Source organism: Littorina saxatilis, linkage group LG17 (assembly GCF_037325665.1).
Source record: "Littorina saxatilis isolate snail1 linkage group LG17, US_GU_Lsax_2.0, whole genome shotgun sequence".
NCBI classification, from domain to species: domain Eukaryota; kingdom Metazoa; phylum Mollusca; class Gastropoda; order Littorinimorpha; family Littorinidae; genus Littorina; species Littorina saxatilis.
The window spans coordinates 41,943,080-41,970,714 of record NC_090261.1 but is presented as its reverse complement, the minus strand read 5'-3'; the positions used below and the strand labels follow the sequence as shown (position 1 = coordinate 41,970,714).

Sequence of the window (27,635 nt, the reverse complement as noted above, 5' to 3'; positions counted from 1 at the left end):
AATGACCAAGGTCTTTTACGTGCCATTGTGGTGACACGGGGGTGGGACATGGCTTCCGTCTCTGGGTCTGTACATAAAGTTGACCTGTGTCCATCCCGGCCCCAATTCGAACCAGCGACCTTCCGATCACAAGTCCAGTGCTCTACCAACTGAGCTACCGGGCCCCCAATCAATAACAACAAACAAACAAGGGAACAAAATCACTGTTAGTGTGGTGGACAGCAGTGTGTGGACCTGAAATTATAATTCTGTTAAGAAGAATAGGTGCCTTTTTTATATTTAGTCAAGTTTTGACTAAATATTTTAACATCGAGGGGGAATCGAGACGAGGGTCGTGGTGTATGTGTGTCTGTCTGTCTGTGCGTGTGTGTGTGTGTGTGTGTAGAGCGATTCAGACTAAACTACTGGACCGATCTTTATGAAATTTGACATGAGAGTTCCTGGGTATGAAATCCCCGAACGTTTTTTTCATTTTTTTGATAAATGTCTTTGATGACGTCATATCTGGCTTTTCGTGAAAGTTGAGGCGGCACTGTCACGCCCTCATTTTTCAACCAAATTGGTTGAAATTTTGGTCAAGTAATCTTCGACGAAGCCCGGACTTCGGTATTGCATTTCAGCTTGGTGGCTTAAAAATTAATTAATGACTTTGGTCATTAAAAATCTGAAAATTGTAAAAAAAAAATAAAAATTTATAAAACGATCCAAATTTACGTTTATCTTATTCTCCATCATTTGCTGATTCCAAAAACATATAAATATGTTATATTCGGATTAAAAACAAGCTCTGAAAATTAAATATATACAAATTGTTATCAAAATTAAATTGTCCAAATCAATTTAAAAACACTTTCATCTTATTCCTTGTCGGTTCCTGATTCCAAAAACATATAGATATGATATGTTTGGATTAAAAACACACTCAGAAAGTTAAAACAAAGAGAGGTACAGAAAAGCGTGCTATCCTTCTTAGCGCAACTACTACCCCGCTCTTCTTGTCAATTTCACTGCCTTTGCCATGAGCGGTGGACTGACGATGCTACGCGTATACGGTCTTGCTGAAAAATGGCATTGCGTTCAGTTTCATTCTGTGAGTTCGACAGCTACTTGACTAAATATTGTATTTTTGCCTTACGCGACTTGTTTTTTGTACAGTGGTACCTCTGATGTGAGGCCCTCCAATGAGAGGACACCTCCCTTGAAAGGACACCTGTTGTCCAGGTGTCTCTTATCTCTACTAAACATACACATGTCATGAAATGCCATCTGCAAGGTAGCGACATTTTAGGCTGGTCCAAAGGGTGTCCTTTCATCGCAGATACTATTATATCTTTTTTGATATTCTTCCTTTTTCTGTCTGAAAGTGAAACGTTTTTACTTTTCAGCTAAATTATAGATGGGTGACCACAGCTTGATGTCATTTCTTTATGCTTTCAGGGAGTTTGTAGGTCAGAACGCACATGACCTTGCTGGGGACAGAGAAGATCTGCTTCAAGCCCTCAAAGCTCCACGCAAGCCGGATTTCCCTGACGGAGAGGAAGTACAGAACAGCATACACCAAAGTAAGTTGACCCTTTGGCGAGCCAATTATTGACTCATTTAAGTAATCATCAGTAGGTCATAGTAATGAGTAGTGTTTGGATGATGCGTATTACACATGATGCAGACTGAGGGAGAAAACTTCACTAGTGCATAGTTTACATGTCCACACAGTTATATCTGCAGATGGATACACTGGGCTAAAACTCTAAATTTGGAAAGGCAGGATAACTGACATTTAGTTTCCTATACTTTCTGAAGGTTCTGCAAAATACAAACCCAATTTCTAATAGTAAGACTGTACATTTTTAGTGAGGTTTTTGACTCACATGCGAAGCAAAAGTGAGTCTATGTACTCACCCGAGTCGTCCGTCCGTCCGTCCGTCCCCCCCGTCCGTCCGTCCGGCCGTCCGGAAAACTTTAACGTTGGATATTTCTTGGACACTATTCAGTCTATCAGTACCAAATTTGGCAAGATGGTGTATGATGACAAGGCCCCAAAAAACATACATAGCATCTTGACCTTGCTTCAAGGTCAAGGTCGCAGGGGCCATAAATGTTGTCTAAAAAACAGCTATTTTTCACATTTTTCCCATTTTCTCTGAAGTTTTTGAGATTTAATACCTCACCTATATATGATATATAGGGCAAAGTAAGCCCCATCTTTTGATACCAGTTTGGTTTACCTTGCTTCAAGGTCAAGGTCACAGGAGCTCTTCAAAGTTGGATTGTATACATATTTTGAAGTGACCTTGACCCTGAACTATGGAAGATAACTGTTTCAAACTTAAAAATTATGTGGGGCACATGTTATGCTTTCATCATGAGACACATTTGGTCACATATGATCAAGGTCAAGGTCACTTTGACCCTTATGAAATGTGACCAAAATAAGGTAGTGAACCACTAAAAGTGACCATATCTCATGGTAGAAAGAGCCAATAAGCACCATTGTACTTCCTATGTCTTGAATTAACAGCTTTGTGTTGCATGACCTTGGATAACCTTGACCTTGGGTCACGGTCACATGTATTTTGGTAGGAAAAATGTGTAAAGCAGTTCTTAGTGTATGATGTCATTGCTAGGTTTAGCTGAAGGTCAAGGTCATGTAAAGGTCAAGGTCAAGCATGTGAGTCGTATGGGCTTTGCCCTTCTTGTTATTTTGTGTTTGCATGCAATCCCAATCATTCATTAAAAGAACCCTTCTGTCCTTGCTGGAAATGGTCGGTTCTGCTGAGTTGCACACTTTTGACAATAGCCAAGCTTACACTGCTAACACTGTTTTACTTTCCTGTGTACTATTTGTATCAAGCAGGAACCCACTAACTATTTGAATTTGAGAACATTTCCGGTTTTACTCATGAGACTCTTAGACTCTCTGACATATTTTCTGTCTATGATATTAAATGGGTTGAAATTTAGTTCCAGGTAGCAAAGCCAACTTGGTGCGCTTTGACAGTCTGGCGTCCGGTGATGCACTGACTAATGGTGGTGACGAAAATGACGATGATACAGCCATACCCAAACTGCCCACGCCTACATTCAAGGTAATCACATCAACAGCGAAGATGTAAATCATAAAGCACATGCACACAGTCAGTTCTCACTTCAGATATGCCTTGGTGTATTTGAAAGACCTGGGTGAGTGTGCATGAGAAAGTACCAAATGGGTGAGAACCAAGCGCTTGGTTGGATTGTTTGGGGGGGGGGGGGGGGGGGGGGGGGGGGGCATACATGATAACAAAGAATTCTCACTGAGTGATTTACGAAAAAGTGCCAAACAAATAAAATGAATGATGGATTGAAATGCTTTGGTCAAAAGATTTTGTCCTCCTCTCAAGCCTGTAGTTTGTCTTTCAGAAACTAGCCACCTTTGACCTGGAAGTACCACCCACTCCCCTGAAGCCGGTGGTGACAGAGGAGAAGCTGAACCTGCTGTGGCCACAACCACAGAGCATCGTGCAGGGCGGAGGCAAGACGTTCGTCATCAAGGACAACATCAACGTCTTCATTCTCGCCTCTCCTGGCGAAGGTGTGTGTGGCTGTGATTTAGATTAAGTGAAGCTGAAATGGGGTTGATGGTGGTGCTAAAAGTAAAGAACGGATCAATCAATCAATAAGAAGCTTATATCGCGCGTATCCCGTGGGTACAGTTCTAAGCGCTTGTCGAAGAGTTGTCGACACAGGACTAACAGAAAAAAAAGAGAAAAAACCATCTACAGACGGACATAAACCCTATCACATGAGTCTATGTTGTGTCCACAACCACTGAAGATGTGGAGTATGTGGCGCTGGAAGAGAGGAAAGAGCTTGTAAGAGCAAGCCTTTCATCATCAGCAAGATTTTTGCTGCTATGATTTAATTCAGTGATTGGATGGGGTAGAGGTAGATATGATATCCATTGGCTGCTTTGGGGGAAAGAATTCTCAGTTTTCAGGTTAGGATACGGTCTGCACCACATTCATTTGCACTCAGTATTATTAGTTCAAACAGTTCTATAGTCAGATATAAACTCTACAGTCATATTCATATTCCGACAAATGATGAATGGAATTTTTTTTGACAGTGTGCCCCAGAGAGATAGCAGAACTGTGGAACATCCGGCGCTTGAGGTTCGAGGCCCTGGGCGTTAATTTGTCCCTTGACCTGCTGACGTCGTTGTCTGACCGTGACCTTCCGCATGTTGTCTGCCATGTCAGTGGCCGACTCTGTCCAGGCTACGGCACTTACAAGCTTACCATCTCTCCAAAACAGGTCAGAGAAATTGGCAGTAAACTGCAGGGAATGTGTGCTTGATGGAGTAAATGTATGCATGTGTGTGAGTGTGTGTGTGTGTGTGTGTGTGTGTGTGTGTGTGTGTGTGTGTGTGTGTGTGTGTGATATGTGCGTGTGTGTTTGTGTATGCATGCATGAGTGTATTACAGGTGTATAACTATATGACAAAACATTCTGATAAATGAAGGTTGTCAAATAACTTTGAATCTTCTGGACTTTTCCCCCTGTATTTCACTTCTGAATAATAACAACATCCTTTTGACTTTAATTTGATGACATTGACATTGAAACCTTTTTTGTTGATGAGCATGCTACTTCCAATTCTAACTAAAACTGATGACAATATAAAATGGAACACTTAAAACAATGTTTTGGAATTGATTATGATCTTTTCGTAGTGAAATGAGATTATGTTTGATGATGATGACGATGATATTTTTCAGATAAAAATTGTGTGTGGCGCTCTGGAGTCCCTAGGGTATGCCATATCCACACTGATGCAACTCATGTCACTCTACAGAGGGGAACAAGAAATTCACATTCCGACACTACTGGTGAGTGGTTCAGGGTTCGGTTTATAAGTGCGCCCTGCACCATTGACTTATAAAATCTGAAAATGTCCCATAAGAATTCCGTCTAAGGGCGCACTGACATTCCGTACCACTGTGCCATCTTATGCACACTTTACATCGGAGTACTGCATTGGCGCTTCTTGACTTCGACTATGTCCCATCAGAATTTGATCGAGGGGGACACATGTCCCATTGTGGATGGAAGCACGCTTTTTGTGTGATAATAAGCTAAACAACCGGCCATGTCACTTTTGATTTTGTTTAGCGATTTCTTCAATTGTGAGCAAGAAGTCAAGCAGAGTTGCCTCTTTCAGTGATTGCTCTCTTTCTTTTTGCATGAATATATGTGTGCAGTACGGTTGAGGCAGAAACAAGTCTTGTAGTCTATCAGGAGACTGAAAGAAATGATGAATAGATTTGACCTGTTTCATACAGGGGAGTTCACACATTTTCCAAATTTTATTTATGAATATCACTCACTACGGTTAATTTAGACATGATAACAGACAAAGAGACAGCAGAATTATGTGTCCTTTATTAGGAGGTGTTCTCTGATCAGAGGGGCCTCACATTGCAGGTACCACAGTACTATTTTCTGACAGCAAAATGTTCTTCTTGCACTTTCAGATTGATGACTGGCCAGAGCTGCCGTACAGAGGCATTCTGCTGGACTTTTCACAAGGACGCATTCCAAACATCGTAGGTGGTTTATATATATCTAGCCAGAGTAAAGTTCAGGCAGAGTATCTGCAGTTTTGGAAAATAGTCAATGTGACAAATCATCTTGACTATGAACAAATAACTTTTGGATGTGGGGTATAGGGGACAGGTCTGCATTGGGAATTAAAGGAAGTTTTTTACTCCTGTCTGTAATCAGGATCTTTTGGGAATAAGTGAATTAAATTGAAAATCTTTTCTTTTAAGACAGACATACATAGACAGAATGAGAAAAAGTGAAATTTTCAGCACTGTGAAATATCTTGTTCAAAACACATACATCTGTTGAGTTAAACATCTGGATCTGGATCTAAATTCCCACTGGATGTAGTTTGTATAGTTAACGTCACAGGAGCTGACTTTGGCTATACATGACAGATGGTGTGCACATTGCCATTTAAAAAGACCTCTTCATATATATATACGTATGGTTGTAAATTTTCCAGTCCCATAAAATATAAATTAAATAACATATTCTTACTACAACTCACATAAATAGCATTAACTTCAGTTTGATGCGTAAGACATTGAAGTACTAACCCTGGAAACAGGGGGAGGTAACCCCCAAATCAAAACAAAACCTTGACAACAAGGCCCTGGTAGTTACCTCCCCTCACCGGTAGCCCGCGCATGCGCGGCACATATCACCGGCAAACTCATTCCCTTCTTCAACACCGTGCTGTACAGACGTGTTGGTACTTGCTGGGCTTTTCAGCCTTGGGTCTCCTGTGAGGACGACCTTTTGACCCTGGTTCATCTTGCTAGCTGTTGGTGAGATCTTTCTGGTTTACAACGTTTGTTTATGGTAACTGTTCACTTGTGAAAATGTCTTTCTCCGTTTCTCGGAGTTTGTTTTGGTTTTCACTTGGGCGGGAGAGAGCTGTTGCTCTCTCAGACATGTTTTGTCTCTCCCGCTGAGCAGTTATTTTGTTGTTCAAGCCTAGTCTAGTGACTTATCTGTAACGTTTTCTTGTTATAGCTTGTGCCGCCATTTGCATTTGTTGGTAAATGGCGTCGTACTTTGTGCTCCGTCTTACGGAGTCGTTCTGTTTACACGGATTTTACTGTAGTGCTGCCAGGCGGGTGACTTTCGTTTTCCCGCCTAGCAGTTATTTTGTTGTTCAAGCTTAGTCTAGTGACTTATCTGTAACGTTTTCTTGTTATAGCTTGTGCCGCCATTTGCATTTGTTGGTAAATGGCTTTGTACTTCGTGCTCCGTCTTACGGAGTTGTACTTTTAACTCGGCGACTATTACTGTAGTGCTGCCAGACAGGCGACTTTCGTTTCCCTGCTGAGCAGTGTGTTCTTTCGTTAAGCTTAAGTCTAGTGACTTACTCCTTACAGGCTTGGTTGAGCTTGCGCCGCCTTTGTTCGTGTTATGTTAAAGCTTGTTCTCCGTTCTCGGAGTTGTAGTTTCAACATGGCGGTCTTTAGCGTTAGCTCTGTCGGGCAGGGTACTTTGTTACCTGCTGAGCAGTTTGATCTGTTGTGTAAGCTTAGGTCTTATGACTTATCTTTTACAGATTATTTTGTCTTTACCTGTGCCGACCTTTGTGTGTTGGTATTCTGTTTTTTACTACATGTCTCCGTCTTGACGGAGTTCTAGTCGTCAACATGGCGGACTTGCGTTGTGACGTGCCGCCATTTGCATTATTTTTTCTGCCGGTTGTTGAACTTTTGGCTCCGTTTTCTGGAGTTTTTTGTTGCTTCAACCTAGTGTAGGCAGTGCCCGGTGTTACGGGTGCATGCCGCCATTTGCATTTTAGTATTTTGTAATTATTTTTGCGAAATTTTCGATCCTGTGAGCAAGGAGTCGTTGCGTGTTTCGTTTGATCCTCCTGCTAGCTTGCCCGTTTTGTCGCCGCAGGAGAAAGAGACCCAGGCGGTCTCGCGCGATGAATTGTTTGCTCTTTTTTTTCTACTTTCAAGGATCAAATGAGGGAGATGCTGGCAACTGACAGGGGTGTGTCTTCCTCCACCATTCCAGCTTTGCCTCCAGGGGTTGGCAACGCTTCCTCTTTGTCGAGGATTGTTCTTTCCGCTACGATTACGTCGGCGGACGTTGCTGTTCCTCAGCTTTCGGCTTCGGCCGATCAGGTACGTGTTCATGGAAGTTCGGGGTGTTCGGCGCAAATGCGTGCTGCTCATCTCGACGGTTATTCCACCCTTGACGCTGGGGCCGGTACGTCCGGTCCCTCGTACTCGGGTTCAACTGCTTCGGCAAAGGGATTTCCGGCCACAGGATTTCTTCCGAGAGATCGTGGCACTTTCATTTTGTTACCATCGACTTCCGGTTCACAGCCTACGGGGGTTCCGGTCGTTGGTGGTAACGGCAATCCGTTTCCTGCCTACGCTTCCGCTGAGGCGGTTGCGGACGGTGGGGGACAGGTTGGGTCAGCTTCCGGGTAAAGCACAGGTGTGTTCCGGTCGCCTTCCCTTCCGGATTGCCAGCTACCGCTGGTTCCGGTCCGCCGGTTCCGGGGTAGACTTTTGGAAGTTCGGGGCACTCAGCACACGAGCGTGTTGTTTGTCTCGACGGTTATTCCACCCTTGACGCTGGGGCTGGTACGTCCGGTCCCTCGTACTCGGGTTCAACTGCTTCGGCAAAGGGATTTCCGGCCACAGGGTTTCTTTCGGGAGATCGTGGCACTTTCAAATCGTTACCATCGACTTCCGGTTCACAGCCTACGGGGGTTCCGGTCGTTGGTGGTAACGGCAATCCGTTTCCTGCCTACGCTTCCGCTCAGGCGGTTGCGTACGGTGGGGGCAGGATGGGTCAGCTTCCGGGCGGAGCACAGGTGTGTTTCCGGTCGCCTTCCCTTCCGAATTGCCAGCTACCTCTGGTTCCGGGCAATGGTAGCAGCTCGGCTTTGCCGGTCCTCCTTGGTGTGGTTACACAGGGTTCCGGCACGGCGAGTTCATCAGTTCCGTTGCGGGGCAATGATGGTTCCGGTCATGATCGGGCTTCATCAGACATCTTTGTTGATGATGTGGATGTTGTTGAGGATTGTGATGACTCTTCCGAGGCGGAACACAACTTTCGAGTTGAGAGGAGGTTCTTGCGCGCGCTGTTTGCCGCCGCTGAGGTTACCTCTCGATACTTTGCAGAAGGGGTGACAACTTCGTCTTCTCGTTTAGCGGCACCACCTTTCGCATTTGGCGATTTCCAGGGTGACAATGAGACTAGCGTTCACTTCCGGTTTCGGGAGTCGCCCTCTGTAGCCTATGAGATGGCTAAGGTGTTGAGTTCCGGTGCTGTTAGCATCTTTCCTCTGTTCACTGCTCATGGGGATGTGTCGGAGTCTGTTCAGCCATGGCTGGCTTCTCCGAGCAATTGTTCTCGCACGTCGTCTTTCATGCTTCGTAACCAAAGCTGAACGGGAAGCCCAATCATTCTTTTGATCCTTTTGCACTTCCGAGTTCCCCGCTTCAGGTCACTCCTGCGTTGGGGGACAATCATTTACGGCTTCGGCCAATGATGGTTCTGGGAACAAGGACTCCGTTTGCCTAGTAGGCTTCCAATGTCAACCCTTTGGGTTTCAGGTTGTTGGTGGTTTTGGTATCCCGTCTCTCACTTCTGTTTTCGGAGTGAAGGACTGTACGCATTAGCATCAACCCACACTGTCAAGGTGTTGCGGGTGTTTTGTACTAGGGATTTTGCCTTTTTCTGGTTCGTTTTTTTTTGACGTTCCAGGTAATCGTAGCACTTTGGCATCTATGATTACTGTTTGCGTAGGTCCCCGCGTCTGACTTTTAGTCTCTCAGCGGATCAGACGCGTTCTGGGTTTTCGGCCATATTCAGGGTGTTTCTTGATTGGCGGCGAAATTTATTCCGGATTTTTCTTAAGGATGCTCCTTAGTTCACGACAGCTGTCGGTTTTTGAGCGTTCATCGTTTTTGTCCTCTCGAGGAGGTTGTTCGGACTTTCTTGTGACTTCCTCTGTTTTGACAAGAAGCGTCTGAAGTCAGTTTGGGGGCAACATGACGGCCGGTTTCGGCGACTTTGTCTTACCTACGGGTAGCGACGGTCCAGTTCATAGTCATAGTCATTCATTGGTGCTTTCTGCCACGACCCACGAAGTTATGAGTGCTTGTCTTTGCTAGACTTGGACTCTTAACGCAGGAAGTTTTACTGCGTCATTCGCTCGGTCTTGATTGGGTAGTTGCTCAAGCAGGTCATGCACCAGCAGTAGCCTACTTTTGGCTAACCGTTTGGATCATGTTGGGTTCACAGCTTGGTTCATTAGAGGGTGAGTGTTCTGGTAGTTTGGGTACTTCAGGAACACGTTTGCTCGTTCTTGAGATTTTTCTCACCGATGAGGGCTTGATATCTTTTTCTCAGGTATCACTTGTTTTCGGTAGGAGATCGGTCACGAACTGACGTCATCTCCTAGGCCTGGCGGGCTTCACACCCTCCCAGGGTGTAACATAGCGACATTATGTTTTAACGGTCGCTACAGGGTTTGTCCTATTCAGTTCTGTGTTGACAAACTTAGGCTCTGATCGTTCCACGTTCGGCACTACAGCTAGCTCCCACTGTATGCTTGCTTCCTTTCTTGTCGATTAAATTTCATAGCTTATTGCTAGTGAGTATTGAGTTAGACTTTTGCCTCTTTCGATTAAAGTCGCTTTGGTTTTGATGAGCAATCTCGGTTCATCTCTTGATGAGAGGTTGCATTCTCGCCGACCTGCAAATTGTTGCCTTTGTTTTCGGCTTTAAGTCATTTGACTCTTTTGTGGGAGAGTCTAGCAAGGCCAGATGTTTTCCGACATTTGTCTTGCTCTATCCTTTGAACAAGGGGCAAGTTATTGTCTCTGGTTCATTGCGAACATTTAGCGTTTCCTCTTGGACTATGGTGCTGTGGTTTACTCAAGCCTTAATCTTTTAGTGCTTCACTCCGTGGAGGGTGTTTCACTTGTGGTCGTTTGGAACTTCTTGTTCTCTTCGAGGGGAGACGCAAAGGTTCGTTTTTTATTACTCGCTCGCCTCGGAGGACATATCCGTTTGTCTTCCGAACTTGCACGGCTCTCTTTTGAGTTAAGAGCTGTCTTTCTGGTCTAGCCGTTTGTAAGAGATTGTTCTCTCTTTTCGTCAGTCACGACCAAGACAGCGTATTTTAGGCCTTTTCACTTAGCTTAGGTCTCAACAGGCTTTACGTGAAAGGGGTTATTTATCTAGGTTGATTTTTTCTGGTGGTTTCTTTGCCATCATTAACTTTCTATGAGTGCAAATAAAAGGGGGGGGGCAGTCAGCCCTTCCTCCAGCACCTGCATTAGTGCAAGTTCTAGATTCTGGGCATAGGCTTTAGCATTCTCCAGTTCAGGAGGATGTTAAGACTTTCCACGAACTGTTGTTATCGTAGGAAGTCTATGTTTCGTTATTCTGGAGGAACGTCGTCAGGTCTTGACAAGACTTTTCTCTTTCTACGCCCTGCGAGGTAGGGCCCTGCGTCCAAGCTTTTGTCTTTTGAAAATTAATTCCAACTTGGGATTTCCTTTTGTTTTTAAGCTCTTTTTTAAGAGCCATAGATTTGGAGACATGCTAGCCTTTCTTTATAGGAAGGCTCTCAGACTCCTTTTTGTCAGTGTTCACTTCCCCTTAAGGGTGTAGCGTTTTACATACTTCTGGGTCTCGCTCAAGGTTTTGAGTATTTGACTACTTGTCTTGCATGGCTCCTTTTGGTTCTTGCGTTTCAACGGATAGAACCAAATTATTGCTAGGCAGCCCTGACTAGATGGGCTTTTACACTCATTAACAGGCTTATGAGTGCGGCAGTCAAATGGGGGGGAGCTTTCTTTCTTCCTCTGGGTTGTCTAGAATTCATGGGGCCTGAGCTTGGACCCTTTATCCGGTGGTTCTGCTGCCAGACAATTCTCGTATGGCACCTCAGTGGTGTTTGGACGTCATGTTTAGACGTCTTTCTTTACTACTTTTGTGCGTGTTTTAGTACCCACTGCAATGGTAGTAGTTGCTTACCAATTATGGTTGAAGCAGGCTGGTTTCTTATCATGTTAAGTGAGATTCCCGCCACCTTATGTAGCAATCTGCTATTTATGTGAGTTGTAGTAAGAATATGTTATTTAATCGAAAATTTCTTAATAAATTTTCATTTAATTAATATACTTACCAACTCACATAGTTAATGCCCTCCCATCCTACCCCGCAATCGTTTTTTTGTTAATGGTTGAAGGTGGTGTTTCATTGGGAATGAGTTTGCCGGTGATATGTGCCGCGCATGCGCGGGCTACCGGTGAGGGGAGGTAACTACCAGGGCCTTGTTGTCAAGGTTTTGTTTTGATTTGGGGGTTACCTCCCCCTGTTTCCAGGGTTAGTACTTCAATGTCTTACGCATCAAACTGAAGTTAATGCTATTTATGTGAGTTGGTAAGTATATTAATTAAATGAAAATTTATTAAGAAATTTTCGAATGTCCTGCTGCGTATTTTAACATAGATCTTATTAGATCATTTTGCGGTATATTATTTTATTTTCATCAACGTTTCAGATGCTGCTGGAGGAAATGTTGGACACACTATCAACTCTCAAAGTAAATCAGGTAGGTAATCGGCCCAAAAAACAAATAACAAAACCCAACTCCAGTCCCCACAGAAAGACAGACAGACAGACACACATACGCATGCATGCCTTCTGGAGTTGTTGAATGCTTATTATCATGATAATGAACCGAATTCTTTTCGGCAATTATTTGTTAGCATTTTCTCTTCAGTTATGTTCTGTTTTAAATTGTGTTTGCAGGTTCACCTTTACTGTCGGTTCAGGTCCAAGACGCCGCCACAATGGCAGTTCTGCTTTAGTAGAAGGTCAGTTTGTCATGACTTCATGAATGTGTGTGTGTGTGTGTGTGTGTGTGGCGTTTTTCAGTTTAATCATACATGTTACCATTGTGAGCATATGTGTAATCTTTGAAGCTAGTTCTTTCCCTTTTCTGCCTTGTCTCACATTTTAGTTTTTCTGTTTACAAGAAACATGTTAAGAAATGAAATGAGCATGATAAGTAGAGGTTACATGCCGAGTCTCAGTGATTATCAAAAATAATGGTCGAAGTTAGCGGATCATGAAAAATGCGAGCTTCAGCGAGCTTTTTCATGACCGCGAACTGAGACCATTATTTTTGATAATCACTGAGACGAGGTATGTAACCTCTTTATCCCTCCTTTCTTCAGTTATTCAAAGAAAAGAGGAGTTTTTGTGCGAAAGTTTGATCGAATCATATTCACCCAACCAGTCTACCTGCGCAGGCTATCGATTAATGCACGGTTGTATAGTTCCGTGCAAATCATTCAATTTTGTTAACACTTCTTGTCAGTTTCCATATTTTGAACTAAAATCAAGTACACAGTTATGTTGTCATTCTGCTGTGGCGGTAAAGGCAGATAGTGTGTGTTCTGCTCATGTTTTGGTATCGCTCAGAAAATGTTCTTTCCTCGAATGTGACTAGCAGACGAAGTTTTACACCCGTGTTCCAACGTTAAAAACTGTATGAAGTTAAGTTTTCTGGGGCAAAATAGTGTATGAAACCGCTGCATGTTCTTTAAGTTGATTAAATGTTTGCAATTGATTGCGTATGATCTGTTTATAAAATGAAATATTGTTGAAAACTGACCGTCAGATTGCAGTCTTGTCGATGAAGCCGAAATCTGGAAGGGGAACTACTCGTGTCGCTAGACAAAGTATGAGAGTTACTTTTCCTTGGAATCTTGCTAGCGATAAACGATTGTGCACGGCAGATCTGAATTCAGAAAACAACCAAACTCATGGATTTTATATTGAGATTCATGTGTTCAAGCCTGTAGTTGCTGGTTTAAATGCGGTATGGTTGTATTGTTTGCTCCAGAAATGTATATTTTGTACTTTAGAGTGTTCTGAACTTTTGAGTCGCAAAAGGTAGATCCACAATGTGTACAGTCTCTACCCATGAACTATCGAGGATTCAGGCCCGTTGTTGGGTAAGTGATTTTGGTTGTTGGGTAAGTTACCGAAAAATAACTAGCCCTACAAGTTTACAGAGAGAAAGAAGCAGAGGGGGGGATAATGTTTGGGCTGTGCAGGGAGGTGCTTCACCTGGTTGACTTCTGCCGCCTTCGTCACGTGAATCTGTTACCTGTGCTGGAGGTGGGGCCCAAAGTGCAGTTTGAAGACCTGACACACCTGTACACTGTCTTTGCTGACTTCCTCGCCTGTTTCTCTCATGCTGAGTAAGTTTTTGACACTGAGTTTTTGTTGTTTTTCATGAATGTATGCGTATTCCTGTGTATGTGTGTGTGTGTGTGTGTGTGTGTGTGTGTGTGTGTGTGTGTGTGTGTGTGTGTGTGTGTATGTGTGTGTGTGTGTGTGTGTTGATATGTAAACTAGACAATATTTACAACATATTTATACAACATATAGACACACATACAGACTAACACGCACGCATGCACCCACCCACACAAACCCACGCACCCACCCAACCATCCATCCATCCATCCATCCATCCATCCATCCATCCATCCATTCATCCATCCATTATCCACACACACACACGTACACATACACACACACACACGTACACACACACACACACACCCACACACACACACACACACATACACACACCTAAATACACACACACACACACACACACACACATAAATACACACACACACACATGCAGACACACAGACCCTTTTCACCAGCTGAGGACAAATTTACTCAACCTTTTTTTTGGCATTTATTTACTGGACCTATGCTTAACAATAATATACAGGCAAAAACCTCACCACCCTTTCCTTCTCTTGTTGTAAAGATCAAGCGTAAATCAAGTAGTCTGTTCAGTTTCACTTGTTTCCAGTTTTGTGAGCTGTGGACCAAGACTCAGCAGTTTCCTGCTTAACACGGAATCAGAGGATGAGCCAGTTGATGTGAGCGATGCGAGCAAATACGTTCCACTGGGCCGCGAGCAGACATTACAACTGTGTGGCTATCCCATCCATGACCTCTCCACTTCTATGTTACAGCAGCTGCCTCCAAACATTGTCTTTAATGAGTATGGTGTCAAGGTCAGTTGCAAGGATGTTTTCATTGGTTCAGCGGTCCCCCGAAATCCGGCGTATGCTGCCTGAATGGCGGGGTAAAAACGGTCATACATGTAAAAATCCACTCGTGCTAAAAACATGAGTGAACGTGGGAGTCTAAGCCCATGAACGAAGAAGAAGAAGAAGACCTACCCCATTTTAAGACCTACTTTTTAAAACTTTCTGTTATGTGGGAAAATGGATATGAGATTATGTGTAGAAGGAAATGACATCAATTTGTCTAAGATTGAAAACGGTTGATGTTGATGCACTTTATGTGTACAAGCCAATGATGATTGCTGATCATCACTGTTCAAATGATTGCTGTATGTAATATTGAGCTGATTATTGTGCATAAAGTTTTTGATTGTTTGATGAATGTAAATTAAAGTAAGATTGTTTGCTTGTGTTGCAGGCTGACCATGATTTTAACGGCTTCTGCATGTCACTTGCTGAGCTTGGGTAAGTTGTCTTGTATAAATTGTTTTAATTTTGGTTTGGGTTTGTTCGTGTGTCAGTTGGTAGTGTTCATATCATCTTTGTTTTGTGTAGCCAATGCGTGTTGACAAAGTTTGTGAGCTCTGGTAACTTCAGCTTACTTTTCTCTTTCAGAATTCACTTCTTTGTGTGTCCTGGTACAGCTGCTTGGAACAGGTATGTCAGTTACCTTTGTCAAAATGAGTATATATATCCACGTTAACTCATTGTCTCCCAGGTACGGATATATCAGTACTCACTCATATGGCTCTATCTGACCTGGTACGGATATATCCGTACACACAATCACTTCAGTCACTTCCTGTAACGTCGATCTAACGCCTGCATTCCATCGTGTTGATACACAGTTCCTACACAGTTACTACAATTGTGAGTGACCTGCTGCAGCACAGCTGGTCTCGGCTAAAAAAAAACTTGGTCAACATAGGTGGGGTAGAAAGTGTTAAGAGGGTGGGGATCCACTGTATATCATAGCAGATAATACAACATGAATGCTTAAAAGTTATTCAGAAAGTAACGCAGGTTTTTTTCTACATTGTCCTCCTCTTGCTGATTTTGTAAACGGAGTAGTAAACATAATTTTTGAAGAAAGTATTAGTTCATTTTTGTAGGATGTCTTATGTGCTTTGTTTGAATGTGCATGATCATCCTAGTTATGTGGGCAGACACAGATTTGGCTGCCCTGGTACCTATGTAATATTTGCCTTAATTGTGATGTCCAGCCTAGCAGGGTGCCCAGAGGCAGCTCTCGGCAACATCTATGGAGCGGTGAAGGCGGCAAGCACGCAGGGGTCGCTGGGGGCGGTCGTCTGTCATTGGACGGGCAAAGGTCACCTGACCCATCAGCCGTTTGCATGGCCCGGATTCCTCATGGGTGCGGGGTTGAGTTGGAACACCGAGTGTCACTTGGTAAGTAGGCACTCATGTCTGGAGTGCAGGTTTTAGTCTTGCGTTGGGGTACAATATCCTGATAATTGCAGAGAGGGAATCTGCCTTATAATGGAGGGTTCCTCATGCAAGTTAGAATGTCACCATGTCAGGGTTGTGCTGTTTACACAAAAATGTGAATTAGTGAGTTTAGGTACTGTGTGCTATGACAGTGGCTTCTGACTAATAACTTTAATAGTGTGTTCTGAGGACAGTTAATTCTATCACACAAATAGGCACACATACCCACACAAAATTATCGCTAGATTAATATCCAGATTATGCAAGAAAATGTATACTGTAAATACATTTAGTTTTAGTATCACCAATACCAGTTACCACATGCAACAAATTAACTCATTCGCTGCGTGTCGGAACTGAAATTCCGACACCTGTGTTTAGCGTTGGCTGCGTGCCGGTACTTGAGTTCCGACGGATATCACGAATTTTTAACGGTGTAAACGGTCCTGCTGACCAAGGGAAACAACCCCTGCAATGAACTTCTATCTGTCTACAGTGGTACCATTCACTGTAAACAGTTCCTTCCCTTAAATTGTTGGGATTAATAAAAATTTTGTTGACGGTGTGCGACCCACGTGTTTTGACTTTTCCAAGATGGCGGATCGTTCTGCTGAGACGTAGTAACTTGAAAAGAGTGCTAGAACGTGTTATTCAGTACGGTTCTGATCTTGACCTCAGTGATGATGATAGTGGAGATGATATTTTAGATTCTGGTGACGAGTTTGTGCCAATGGACGATCATTTGGGTGATGATTCGGGCAATGCAAGTGTCGATCATGACATTGTGTATGATGAACCCATGACGTAGAAAGTTTTTTTGTTTTGCTTCAAATTGGATATTTTGCCTGGATATGAAGAAAACAAAAGGTATGTACTTTCAAATGTTTCATATATTTTCTAAAAGAGTAAGTTCCAAACTTTGCAAAAACATAAGGTATGTAAGGTTATCTTGTGTTGTTGATTTTTAATAATTTTTTCAAAATGGCTCTAAATCGCGCGTTGGCAGGGAACACAGGGGAAATTTAGACGCGCAGCGAATGAGTTAAGCTCCTCATGTCCTTGCAATTAATGTGTTTTTGAGCTTGTTTCAATATGGCCAAACAAAACATGGTAATGTGATGTACTAAGAGTTTGTAAACCTGTTCCGTGACACTACATTTTAAAGCATTGGTATGTAGCACAACCAACATATGACAGGTATACTATTTACACTGGAGCTAGTCACATGCACAGCGAAAAAAGATCTCTTGTGAACGTTCTAGCTCCTACATGTGTTAGCTCCTACATGTGTTCAAGTCAGTATCATCAAGTATCAGAGAGAGAGAGAGGGGGGGGAAAGGAGGGGGCACACACACACGCACGCACGCACGCACGCACGCACGCACGCACGCACACACACATGATATACACACACACACACACACACACACACACACACAGACAGAGTAGCCCTCATTAAAGATACAAGGATGTTATAACCTGTCTCACGAAGCTGCAGTCCAGAGATATGGACTGTGGCCAGAACAGGACAGGAACATTAAATTGGAAGCAGTGAGGCACAGGGTACCAGCTCTCTTGTGTGCGATAGGCCTCCTACATGTGTAAAGGTGCAGTGTGTGTGAGTGGGGAGTTATGGTATAGTTCAAGGACAATCTGACATGCCCTGTGCAAGATTACAACTGTGTCTTCTGTGAAAGAGACTGTTGACATGTGTTCTTGATTTGTTGAAGGTTGTCATGGGAAGCCCAGTAAGCTGTGTTTATTGCTTTGAACTCACTTTGTTCATTTAGTGTTTTCAGGAAACCAGGAGTGAACTTTAAATGCTTCTGTGTTTGATTTTTTCTGTTTCTGTCATTGTTGCTCAGGATTAGACACAGACACACACCTGTATAGATGTGTGCACGTGCAAGCACAGACGCATGCATCCACACATGCGCCCACACACACAGACACACACAAACACATCCCCCAACACACACGTAAACACAAACGCTTACTCACGCATACACACGCGCGCATGCACATGCACACGCACACACACTCACTCACTCGTACTTCTCTCCCCTTCTTAAAAATACATGGATGTTTAACCTGTCTCATGAAGCTACACTGTCCAGAAATATGGGGTGTGGCCAGAACAGGACAGGAACATTAATTTGGAAGTAGTGAGGCACAGGGTATCAGCTCTCTTGTGTGCAATATCATATACCTCCTACATGTGTAAAGGTGCAGTGTGCGTGTCTGTGTGTGTTTGTGTTGTGTGTGTGTGTGTGGGGAGGGGGTGATCTGCTATAGTCTAAGGACAATCTGACATGCCCTATGCAAGATTACAACTATGTCTTCTGAAAGAGACTGTTAAGACATGCGTTCTTGATTTGTTGAAGGTTGTCATGGGAAGCCCAGTCAGCTGTGTTCATTGCTTTGAACTCATTTAATACTTTCAGGAAACCAGGAACGACCTTTAAATGCTTCTGTGTTTGACTTTTTCTGTTTCTGTCATTGTTGCTCAGGATTACTTGCTGGGCCACCTGTCGGAGCTGCTGAGTCATCACGTTTACCAAGATTCGTTTGGAGTGCTGGGAGAGGTGGTCATTGAGCTGGGACGTGCTGAAACCTTTGCCATCAGGCGCTCTAGAAACCAAGCCGGTCAGTATACATTAATGGTAGATATTAAAAAATATATATGTATCTTTCATTCAATGAGATTACAGCTAGAAATGTTGAAAAGAAAAACATAAGGATTACTGGAAAATGAAGTTTTTCGGTGTGCATGTTTTTTCCTCATGTTTTTTCCACTTGATGCATTTTTGAGTGGAGCCTTGGATTGATACAAATGAGCATGAAATTAACGTAACAGAGGAAGGAAGACAATTTTCATTGTGAGCTTTTTCAGCCAGGTCCTTGTTTAGGTTGCATGTTTTGTAAATATTTTTTGCTTTTATTACCACTCACCGTCATGGCCTGTCCGACGTGGTTATCTGCTGGAAATCGTTTGACACCTATTGTGTTTTGCTCATACAGTGGCAAATAATGACATTGAAGAAAGCACTGTTCCATTATCAGAATGAACAGCACATCAGATGTGGACTGATTGCTTCCCCTCACTTAGCAAACTCTCTCATTAAGTCTGTCCTAAATTGAGCCTGAAGTTGACTTCGTTAAGACTTCAGAAAGTCTTTTTGACTAAAACTTTAGTGCCAAAGCTTCATGCAGTGAGCTTTGGGAAGTAGACTTCATGAAGCCGACTGAGCCTTCGCCCAATTAATCGATATCAGGCCATATAAAATGTGTGGTCATGTGCAGGTGAAGACATGCACAACCTGCCGGAGGAACAGGGCTCCATTCTGTTCCGACTGCTGACCTACCCTGATGGTGTCCCCTTGGAGAACCTCTCCACTGACGCTTTGCAGGTAAGGCTGATTTGATAGCTTGTATGCTGTTTAGTCTGGACCACTTTGTTTCACATCTTGGATAAAGCTGCCTAAAGCTATGTTTGCGGCCCTATGCTCCACAGGGAGTCTACAGGAATAAGTCAAAGTCAAGTAAGTCAAAGCTATGTTTCCATATAGCGACGCGACGGCGTCACGATGGTTGGGGCGAGGTGGCGGCAGCGGCAAAACCGATCGCAACAGTAGTAACAAAGAACACGTGTTTCCATATGCGCGGCGCGACGCGACAGTTTGGCGTCACGATTTTGTATGGATACGGTTTTGACTGTTTCAGTTGGTGTCGCGCCACATCAAGAAGTGTCAGACAGCACTGAACAAAGCCACAATTCACGACAGCAACAAGGCCGTGGTGAAAGAACTACAGCTCACCATGGATCTCATGGCATTTGCCTGCAAGTGAGTTGTGCAGTAGACCCCCCCCCCCCCCCCCCCCTCCCACTTCAACGTCCCTACCCATCCCTTTTAAAACCCATGGTTTTAATGTCTCAACCACTTTAAAGATCCTATAAGTTTCCCAGGTTTTCTGTTCTAAACGCCTGTAAATTTACCTCAATGTAAAAGATCCCACCCCCTCTATCCCTACTGAAGAAAAAATTCCTAGCGACATCTGTGTATTATTGTTGACATTTTCTGTGTTTCAGGATAGGCAAAGCTTTGGTGCTGGCGGGACGTAAACCCGGTGCTCAGAGTTCAGGGTTCTCTGTGGTCAACTTTGGGGTCAACAACCTCACTGCCACTGCCCGCACAGATCTGGCCAACAGGTGAGTTATCACTGTTGGTGTTACCATAACGTGCATGTAATTAGATGAATTAGTGCACTAGTAAAATAGTGGCCAGATTGTGGTCCTGAAGGTACCAGATGTCACCTAATGCAATCATGAATTACGCAGACCAGGCATATTTCTCTGCAGATTGGCATACACTTTCAGGCATTTTCACAATTGCATAATCTCAAACCTGCAGACACATTTTCTTCAACGACCTAATCTACATTTTTGAGAAAAAGATAACAATAAAAATGTACTCACCAGTACCAGAAACACGTGACGAACATGAAAAACACAGACCGGTTTCAACGATTGTCTTGGTCAGCTACACTTAATAAAACAAGGAGAGACGACAGAAAGAGAAAGAAGAAATCAGTAAAGAAGAGGACAGACAGCAAATAACGTTATGCTAAAAAAAAAGAACAAAGTCTAGAAACCAAAATATTTTTGATTTTAATTTTTTCTGAAACTTCCAGGAACCTTAATTATTATGAATCCTTTGTCTCCCACAGGTTACTGGAGCTGACCAACACGTACAAAGAGGTGTGGGCACAGCGCTACCTGGAGTCTGTGGGTCTGACAGACTCCGTGTCCACTCTCCGCAGCTTGCTCCGCCTTCTGCTCCCCGACTCCCAGTCTGACAACTTACTGCACCCCACCTCTCCCAAAGTGGTGTAAATCCATGTATCTTATCACTGTTGTCGGATCCTCGGAGGATGGAGTATGGCCGCCTATTTGTTGGTGTGATTGAAAACGGTTGTACGGTGGTACCTATGATGTGAAACCCCCTCCAAAGAGAGGACACCTTCCGTTGTCCCTTTGTTTATCGGCTTTACCAAGTAGGGACACTTTTGGCTGGACGAAAGAATGTCCTTTCATTGCAGGGACCACTGTACACATACTCTTCCCATTTGGATGACAGTCACCTTGTCTGTATCAATTGGCTTCACGAGTGTTACAACAACTCTTGTCAGGATGTGTCTTTGATGCATCTTTCTGGTGAAATTGTCAGAGTGGAGCAAACTTTGAGAACGGCACGGTGCACAAAGAAAGACCAAAGCTGAAGGAATTAGTAACGATTAGTATCAGTGATCACCCTAGGTGTCATGTACACTGGTATTTACTTTTAAAGGTTAGAGGAATACTTTGAACAAAAACCGGTTACTTTGTCATGGCAGCCGGTTAAACTTTGGAAGTAATGTAAATTTATGAGTAGCTTTGTTTTGATATCAAAACCTTTGAATTGTATGCCTTTATATGGGTCAGTTGACTATTTCATTTTGAAAAAACCCACCACAACACCATACGTTGTGGTATTCTGCCTGTATCATATGCCTGCATGTCCAATTCATGATTGAGTAATGTTACAACAACATTGTGAAATATGAATCGTTTTGAAGAAGGAGACAGAAACCATCTTCTTATTGGTGTTTTGCGGGGGGTGAACGAATTGCCAAAAAATGATTATTCCTTAACTGCCGTGCATGTCGGACAATTTGTGGAGAGAAAAGAAGAAGGATGTGGGAGAATGTTAATAGTTTTGTGGGAGTTTTTACTGTTAAGGGATTAGTTTATCGTAATTTGGGTATTACACATACAGTTCTGCGTTAACATTCTGTTGTGAAGAGACAGAAATGTGAATGTTTTTTTCTTGCCAAAAGCACAGACAAAGGTTGTGAAATATGTATGGTGCTAGCAACTTTTGTATTACTGATGTGGACTTTCACTCTCCATGTAATATTGAATCTCGGTGAACTGTCTCCTCTTTCTCTTGCATAGGTCAGACATTTGTACAGTCAGTTTGGCTGTCTTGTGAATTTTGTGTATTTCTTGCTGAGACAGGGGGCTGTTCCTTGATATAAATGCATATATTTTACGTTATGCAGTAACGCCAGTGTCTAGATCACCAGGCATAGATAGTGCTTGTAATAGTGTCGTAACTCTTTGCATAATTTGTTCAGAAAGTTAAGTCTTGATATTAAACAGTTTATGGAAGTATGTAATGTATTGCTTCTCAGTGCATTAGAATGCTTCAGCAGATGGGATTATCTGATGGGACTTACATTCACAATTTTTTAATTATTATTTCTGAGTGTATTAGAAAACTTAAGTAGATGGTAGTACAATGTATTTGTTCATGTATTTGTAAAAACATTTCAGGTGCTTCTTATTTGTTCAGAACATAGTCTTATTAGACTTAGATCCACAGTTTATAGAACTTAACAATTTTTTTCTTTCTGTGTGCATTAATGAGATCATTAACTCATTCAAGGCGCGTCTAAATTTCCCCTGTGTTCTGAGCCAGCACGCGATTTAGAGCCATTTTGAAAAAATTATAAAAAATCAACAACACAAGATAACCTTACATACCTTTATGTTTTTGCAAAGTTTGGAACTTACTCTTTTAGAAAATATATGAAACATTTGAAAGTACATGTACATACCTTTTGTTGTCTTCATATCCAGGCAAAATATCCAATTTGAAGCACACAAAAAAAACTTTTTTGTTCTTGAATGAAACACCAGTAACTCACTGTTGCAGTACTTTTTCTCACAAAATCAAGCTGATATGCACTGTTTCAAATGTCAAGAGTGTTGCTGGTGAATCAGAAACAAAAATTACTGTTAAATAGACTTGAACTGGTGAGTGTCAAGCATAATCGAGGCGCGTCTAAATTGTTAAATTGTCCCTGTGTTCCCTCAAATCGCACGATTTTGACCCATTTAAAAAAAAATAAAAAAAATCAACAACACAAAATAACCTTACCTACCTTACATTTTTGCAAAGTTTGAAACTTGCTCTTTTAGAAAATATATGAAACATTTGAAAGAACATACCTTTTGTTGTCTTCACATCCAGTCAAACTACCTCTTTGAAGCAAAAAAACCCAACTTTCTACGCCATGGGTTCATCATACACAATATCATGATCGACACTTTCATTGTCTGGATCATCACCCAAATTATCGTCCATTGGCACAAACTCGTCACCAGAATCTAAAATATCATCTCCACTATCATCATCACTGAGGTCAAGATCAGAACCGTACTGAATAACAAGTTCTAGCACTCTTTTCAAGTTACTACGTCTTGTAGCAGAACGATCCGCCATCTTGGAAAAGTCAAAACACGTGGGTCGCACACCGTCAACAAAATCAAATTAATCCCAACAATTGAAGGGAAGGAACTGTTTACAGTGAATGGTTCCACTGTAGACAGATAGAAATTTATTGCGGGGGTTGTTTCCCTTGGTCAGCAGGGCCGTTTACACCGTTAAAAATTCGTGATATCCGTCGGAACTAAACTACAGACGTGCGTGCAACACTAAACACAGGTGTCGAAATTTCAATTCCGATTCACAGCGAATGAGTTAAGACTGTCTTTTTCAGTTTCTTCATTTTCATGTGGTCACGCTTGGTTTGGACTGATAAATGAATAATTTTGTGTGATCAGAATGTGTGAAATCTCACAAAATGTTCGACAATTGTCTGACAGTGTCCTAGGATATAAAATTAGTGTCTGCTGGAGTGTTTAGAGCTCTTTGATTGTTTCTCATGGAGATGCCAAGGGAAATAAGTTGGCCAGAGATCGATGTAGTTATGATAGACGCCAGTGTACACCAAAGGCATTTAAATCAGTTGTTAATTTGTTTGTTTATGATTTGGCGTGCCAGTTGTCTGCTCATAGCTGTGAAAACAATAAGTGATGTAAATTCAATATAAAACGGAAAAGGCTTTGGGTGTGTTATTCAGTATTAGATCATTTGTAACACTTTGAAGGCACAGTTTTTTTTGTAACACAGTATTGTTGCTTTTACATTTTGAACTATTCATGTTATGTTTTGTGTGAAAATACCTGACCAAACATGCTCATTTGATCCTATGCAAACTTATTACCAGATAGTCAATATGTAGGTAATCTGAATGATTTTTTTATGACAGTTTGCATAAACAATGTATTGCTGAAGTTGTGCACACCACGTTTTTGTGAAAGATGGACCAGACTTTTTGCACATGCTGTATTGAGTTGTACAAACATTGGAAGCGTTTAAACTGGTCGAGTACGTGTCTTAATCAGTCAGTGTGGCTTTTTTTGTTTGTTCTTGACTTGTTTTTTTCCTCCTCTTTTTAGCTTTCACCGGGTTACTCCACAGAGAGAAGTTTATGTGGTCAAGATCTCTGCGCTTTTTGTCAAGTAAAAATGCTGCACATTGACATAAGTTTTGTTTTATAATATTTTGTTTAAACTCCATTAAACTCACTGTGCTTTCAGCAAAGCTGACAAAAGGTCACAGTATTGAAACACCCAAGCTGAAAATGTGTAGGACAATTACTTTCATTCCTGCAAATGTGCAAACTACAGCAACATGCAACAGTATTGTCTGTCAGCGGTTGGCCTAGTGGTAAGGCGTCCGCCCCGTGATCGGGAGGTCGTGGGTTCGAACCCCGGCCGGGTCATACCTAAGACTTTAAAATTGGCAATCTAGTGGCTGCTCCGCCTGGCGTCTGGCATTATGGGGTTAGTGCTAGGACTGGTTGGTCCTATATCAGAATAATGTGACTGGGTGAGACATGAAGCCTGTGCTGCGACTTCTGTTTTGTGTGGCGCACGTTATATGTCAAAGCAGCACCGCCCTGATATGGCCCTTTGTGGTCGGCTGGGCGTTAAACAAACAAACAAATTGTCTGTCAGGAACATGTGTAATATTTCCACAGGAAGTTGTATGTACAGTATTGATAAATGCACGTGCAGTGGTACCTGCATTAAAAGGTCACCCTTTGGACCAGCCAATAAGTGTCCCTAAATTGCAGGTGGCCTGTCATGACAGGTTCATATTTTGTTCAATATGATAGGATAACAGATGGTGTGCTTTCTTTGGAGATGTCCTCTCATGGGACTGTGGTACCACACTAAAACATATAGGGCCACCTACCCTTCTTCCCATCGTAGAGTTGAGAGTGAACAAGCAAAACATGAAATCAGAACTGTTTGTTGGTCGGTCTCTGTCAAGAATGACACCGTTCTTTATCAAGAAATGTAACTCTTTTCAGATGGCAGCCTCATGCAATTCATAATGTTCTTACTTCCCTTGACTTATAGGAATGAGAACAGGGGATGGAGTAAAAGTGTGTGTGTGTGTGTGATAGTGGACTTTAGCAGCACATCTCATAAGAGTATAGATACCTTTGTGACCAGTCAAGACGGTCATTTGATTGCAAGTGTCTGTTTATGAAAGAGCACTGAACTGTGTAAACATTCTGGTATTATTTATAGAACTCTGTGCAAGACGCCCACTGACGAAGGGACAATAAAGAGGTGCACATACTTTTCTGTGGCGGCAGAGTGTCTAGACATGTATAGTTCTCTTCAGGGGGTCCTTGTATAGTGGGTATTACTGATTGTGCAAAATGGTATGTACAGACCTGTTTACCCATACAATTTCACCGTATTTTTGACGCAAAGTTGCCAAGAATACGACCAATACGTTTGGAGAGAAAAAAATACGACGATCGTGAAAAAAATCTAGTTTGATCGTGATCACTAAATGGAAGAAGAAGAAGAAATCGAAAGTAGGTTGCCAAACCTGTTCTCGCGATAGCTTAGTGGATTAAATCCAGCTTTGACGATTGGTCAATGTAATCACATGAGACGTGATATGAAGAGATTTTATCTGCCGCCATTGTTGTCGTCGAGTCCAGCACGTTGACGAAAATGTCGAATTGAAAAGCAATAATGCCTAAAAGTTCCACTTCTGAAAACGGACAATGTTATTGCTGCCCTTGAAGCAATAGCTCTTGAACTTTTCTTGTGAGTTGCAAAATACTCTCAATATTTTGAAAATACGCTGAATCTCGGTGAAAATAACACAAAAGTCAAAGTGTGGGTAAACAGGTCTGTATGTATGAAATAGTTCACTGTCGTGGGTGTCTGTCCTTTGGATGGTTTAAACAATTTTATTCAGAAAATTACAGATAACAATGCCGCATACAATCAAATTAATAGATGGAACACAACAAGCAAAGCTTTTTCACTGTCCTTTGGATAACTCTTGGATTCAACAAGAACATTTTTAGCAACCTTCAATTCACTAAAGCTTCAAAATAGTACTTTTATTGTCTGCATTTGTGAGTGCATGTCCCAAGCAAAAGTGAATGATTGAAATGTTAACTTGTAAAGTGAAAGAAATATAAGTCCAGGTTCTTTAGTATTACACTACTTGGTAACGAAATGACAATTTTCATTTGTGCCTCTGAAAACAAAAAACCTCTGATGCATGTGCTACGAAAATGTGGCTGTAATGTAACAGAAAGTCAGAGTGAGTTAGTCCCACTAAGTGTATTGTTTCAGAGTGCATTTACAATGTGTAATGTCTATCCCCTAGCAGATGCAGAGTTAAGTGTTACTTACTAGGTTGCCCCAAGATCTGTCATTGTTCTTGTGTGTGGAAATTTGTCACAGCACTTTATGTTCTCTTATCAGTTACATCATTATGTGAATCTGGCTGTGAGTGTCATCTTGAGTTCTAGGCATGTGTTTCTCATTGGATCATTTTCAAGCTTCCACTATTTTCTGTGTGTGCCATTGCCTTTGCAAGCATAAAACCAAGTGATTCAGATTTGTTGTTGTACCATTTGGATATTTTAACATTTTTATTTATCTATTTAATTTCAATTGTGGGTGATGTACTTTGCATGCTTGGGAAAATCAATATTAAATCATGTTATGAAAGAATGGTTGCAAAATAAAAGGTGTATTTAAGTAATAAAGTTCATATTTTATTTCTTTGAGTTTTCTTCTCTTGTTTAGACTCTCTGCCAAAACTGACCCACTGTAATTCATTCTGCATAATATTAAAGCACTGCAAGCATTAGCTTTTACACCAGACTCCTACGAACATACATGACTGTGTGTGTGTATGTCCATGCCTCATACAACACAACAGAAAATGTTTCTTCATCTTTTTGTATCAGTCTTCCATGATGTCTACTCCGTATAGTAAGAGTGTAATGCGATGAGTTTAACGATGTTAAAACAAAACAAAACAGAACACAGCTTTCTTTTGTTCTTTTTTTCTTACTTACTTTGTTTCTTTCTTTTTGTAGTTAGTTGGTTAATTAGTTAGCTGGATAGCTTACTTGTTGTGTGTTGATATTTGTCTTTATTTGTGTTTTTCATTATTCTTCAGGGCTCCCACTTTTTCACGAATTCACAGATTTCCGAGAAATGTAAAAACGAAAAACCTAGAAATGTGCTCAGATTTACGTCAGATCGCACCATTTTGAATGTGTACTCCCAAA

The 27,635-nt window shown here is 42.1% G+C and overlaps 1 protein-coding gene across 1 annotated transcript in view; it reads left to right on the top strand.

The window, feature by feature from the left end:
• The window catches only part of LOC138952969 (uncharacterized), a 45,348-nt gene extending 18,231 nt beyond the window's left edge, over nt 1-27,117 (top strand). The window contains exons 6-23 of the mRNA XM_070324732.1: nt 1,438-1,562; nt 2,962-3,086; nt 3,400-3,571; nt 4,106-4,293; nt 4,758-4,868; nt 5,514-5,585; nt 12,110-12,160; nt 12,361-12,425; nt 13,674-13,820; nt 14,453-14,660; nt 15,091-15,137; nt 15,288-15,329; nt 15,896-16,082; nt 18,632-18,767; nt 19,425-19,531; nt 19,845-19,966; nt 20,212-20,331; nt 20,850-27,117. Of these exons, the coding sequence (XP_070180833.1) occupies nt 1,438-1,562; nt 2,962-3,086; nt 3,400-3,571; nt 4,106-4,293; nt 4,758-4,868; nt 5,514-5,585; nt 12,110-12,160; nt 12,361-12,425; nt 13,674-13,820; nt 14,453-14,660; nt 15,091-15,137; nt 15,288-15,329; nt 15,896-16,082; nt 18,632-18,767; nt 19,425-19,531; nt 19,845-19,966; nt 20,212-20,331; nt 20,850-21,015 (2,191 nt within the window). The 3' untranslated portion in view covers nt 21,016-27,117. The remainder of the gene's footprint in view (nt 1-1,437; nt 1,563-2,961; nt 3,087-3,399; nt 3,572-4,105; nt 4,294-4,757; nt 4,869-5,513; nt 5,586-12,109; nt 12,161-12,360; nt 12,426-13,673; nt 13,821-14,452; nt 14,661-15,090; nt 15,138-15,287; nt 15,330-15,895; nt 16,083-18,631; nt 18,768-19,424; nt 19,532-19,844; nt 19,967-20,211; nt 20,332-20,849) is intronic.
• Nucleotides 27,118-27,635: the final 518 nt, after the last annotated feature.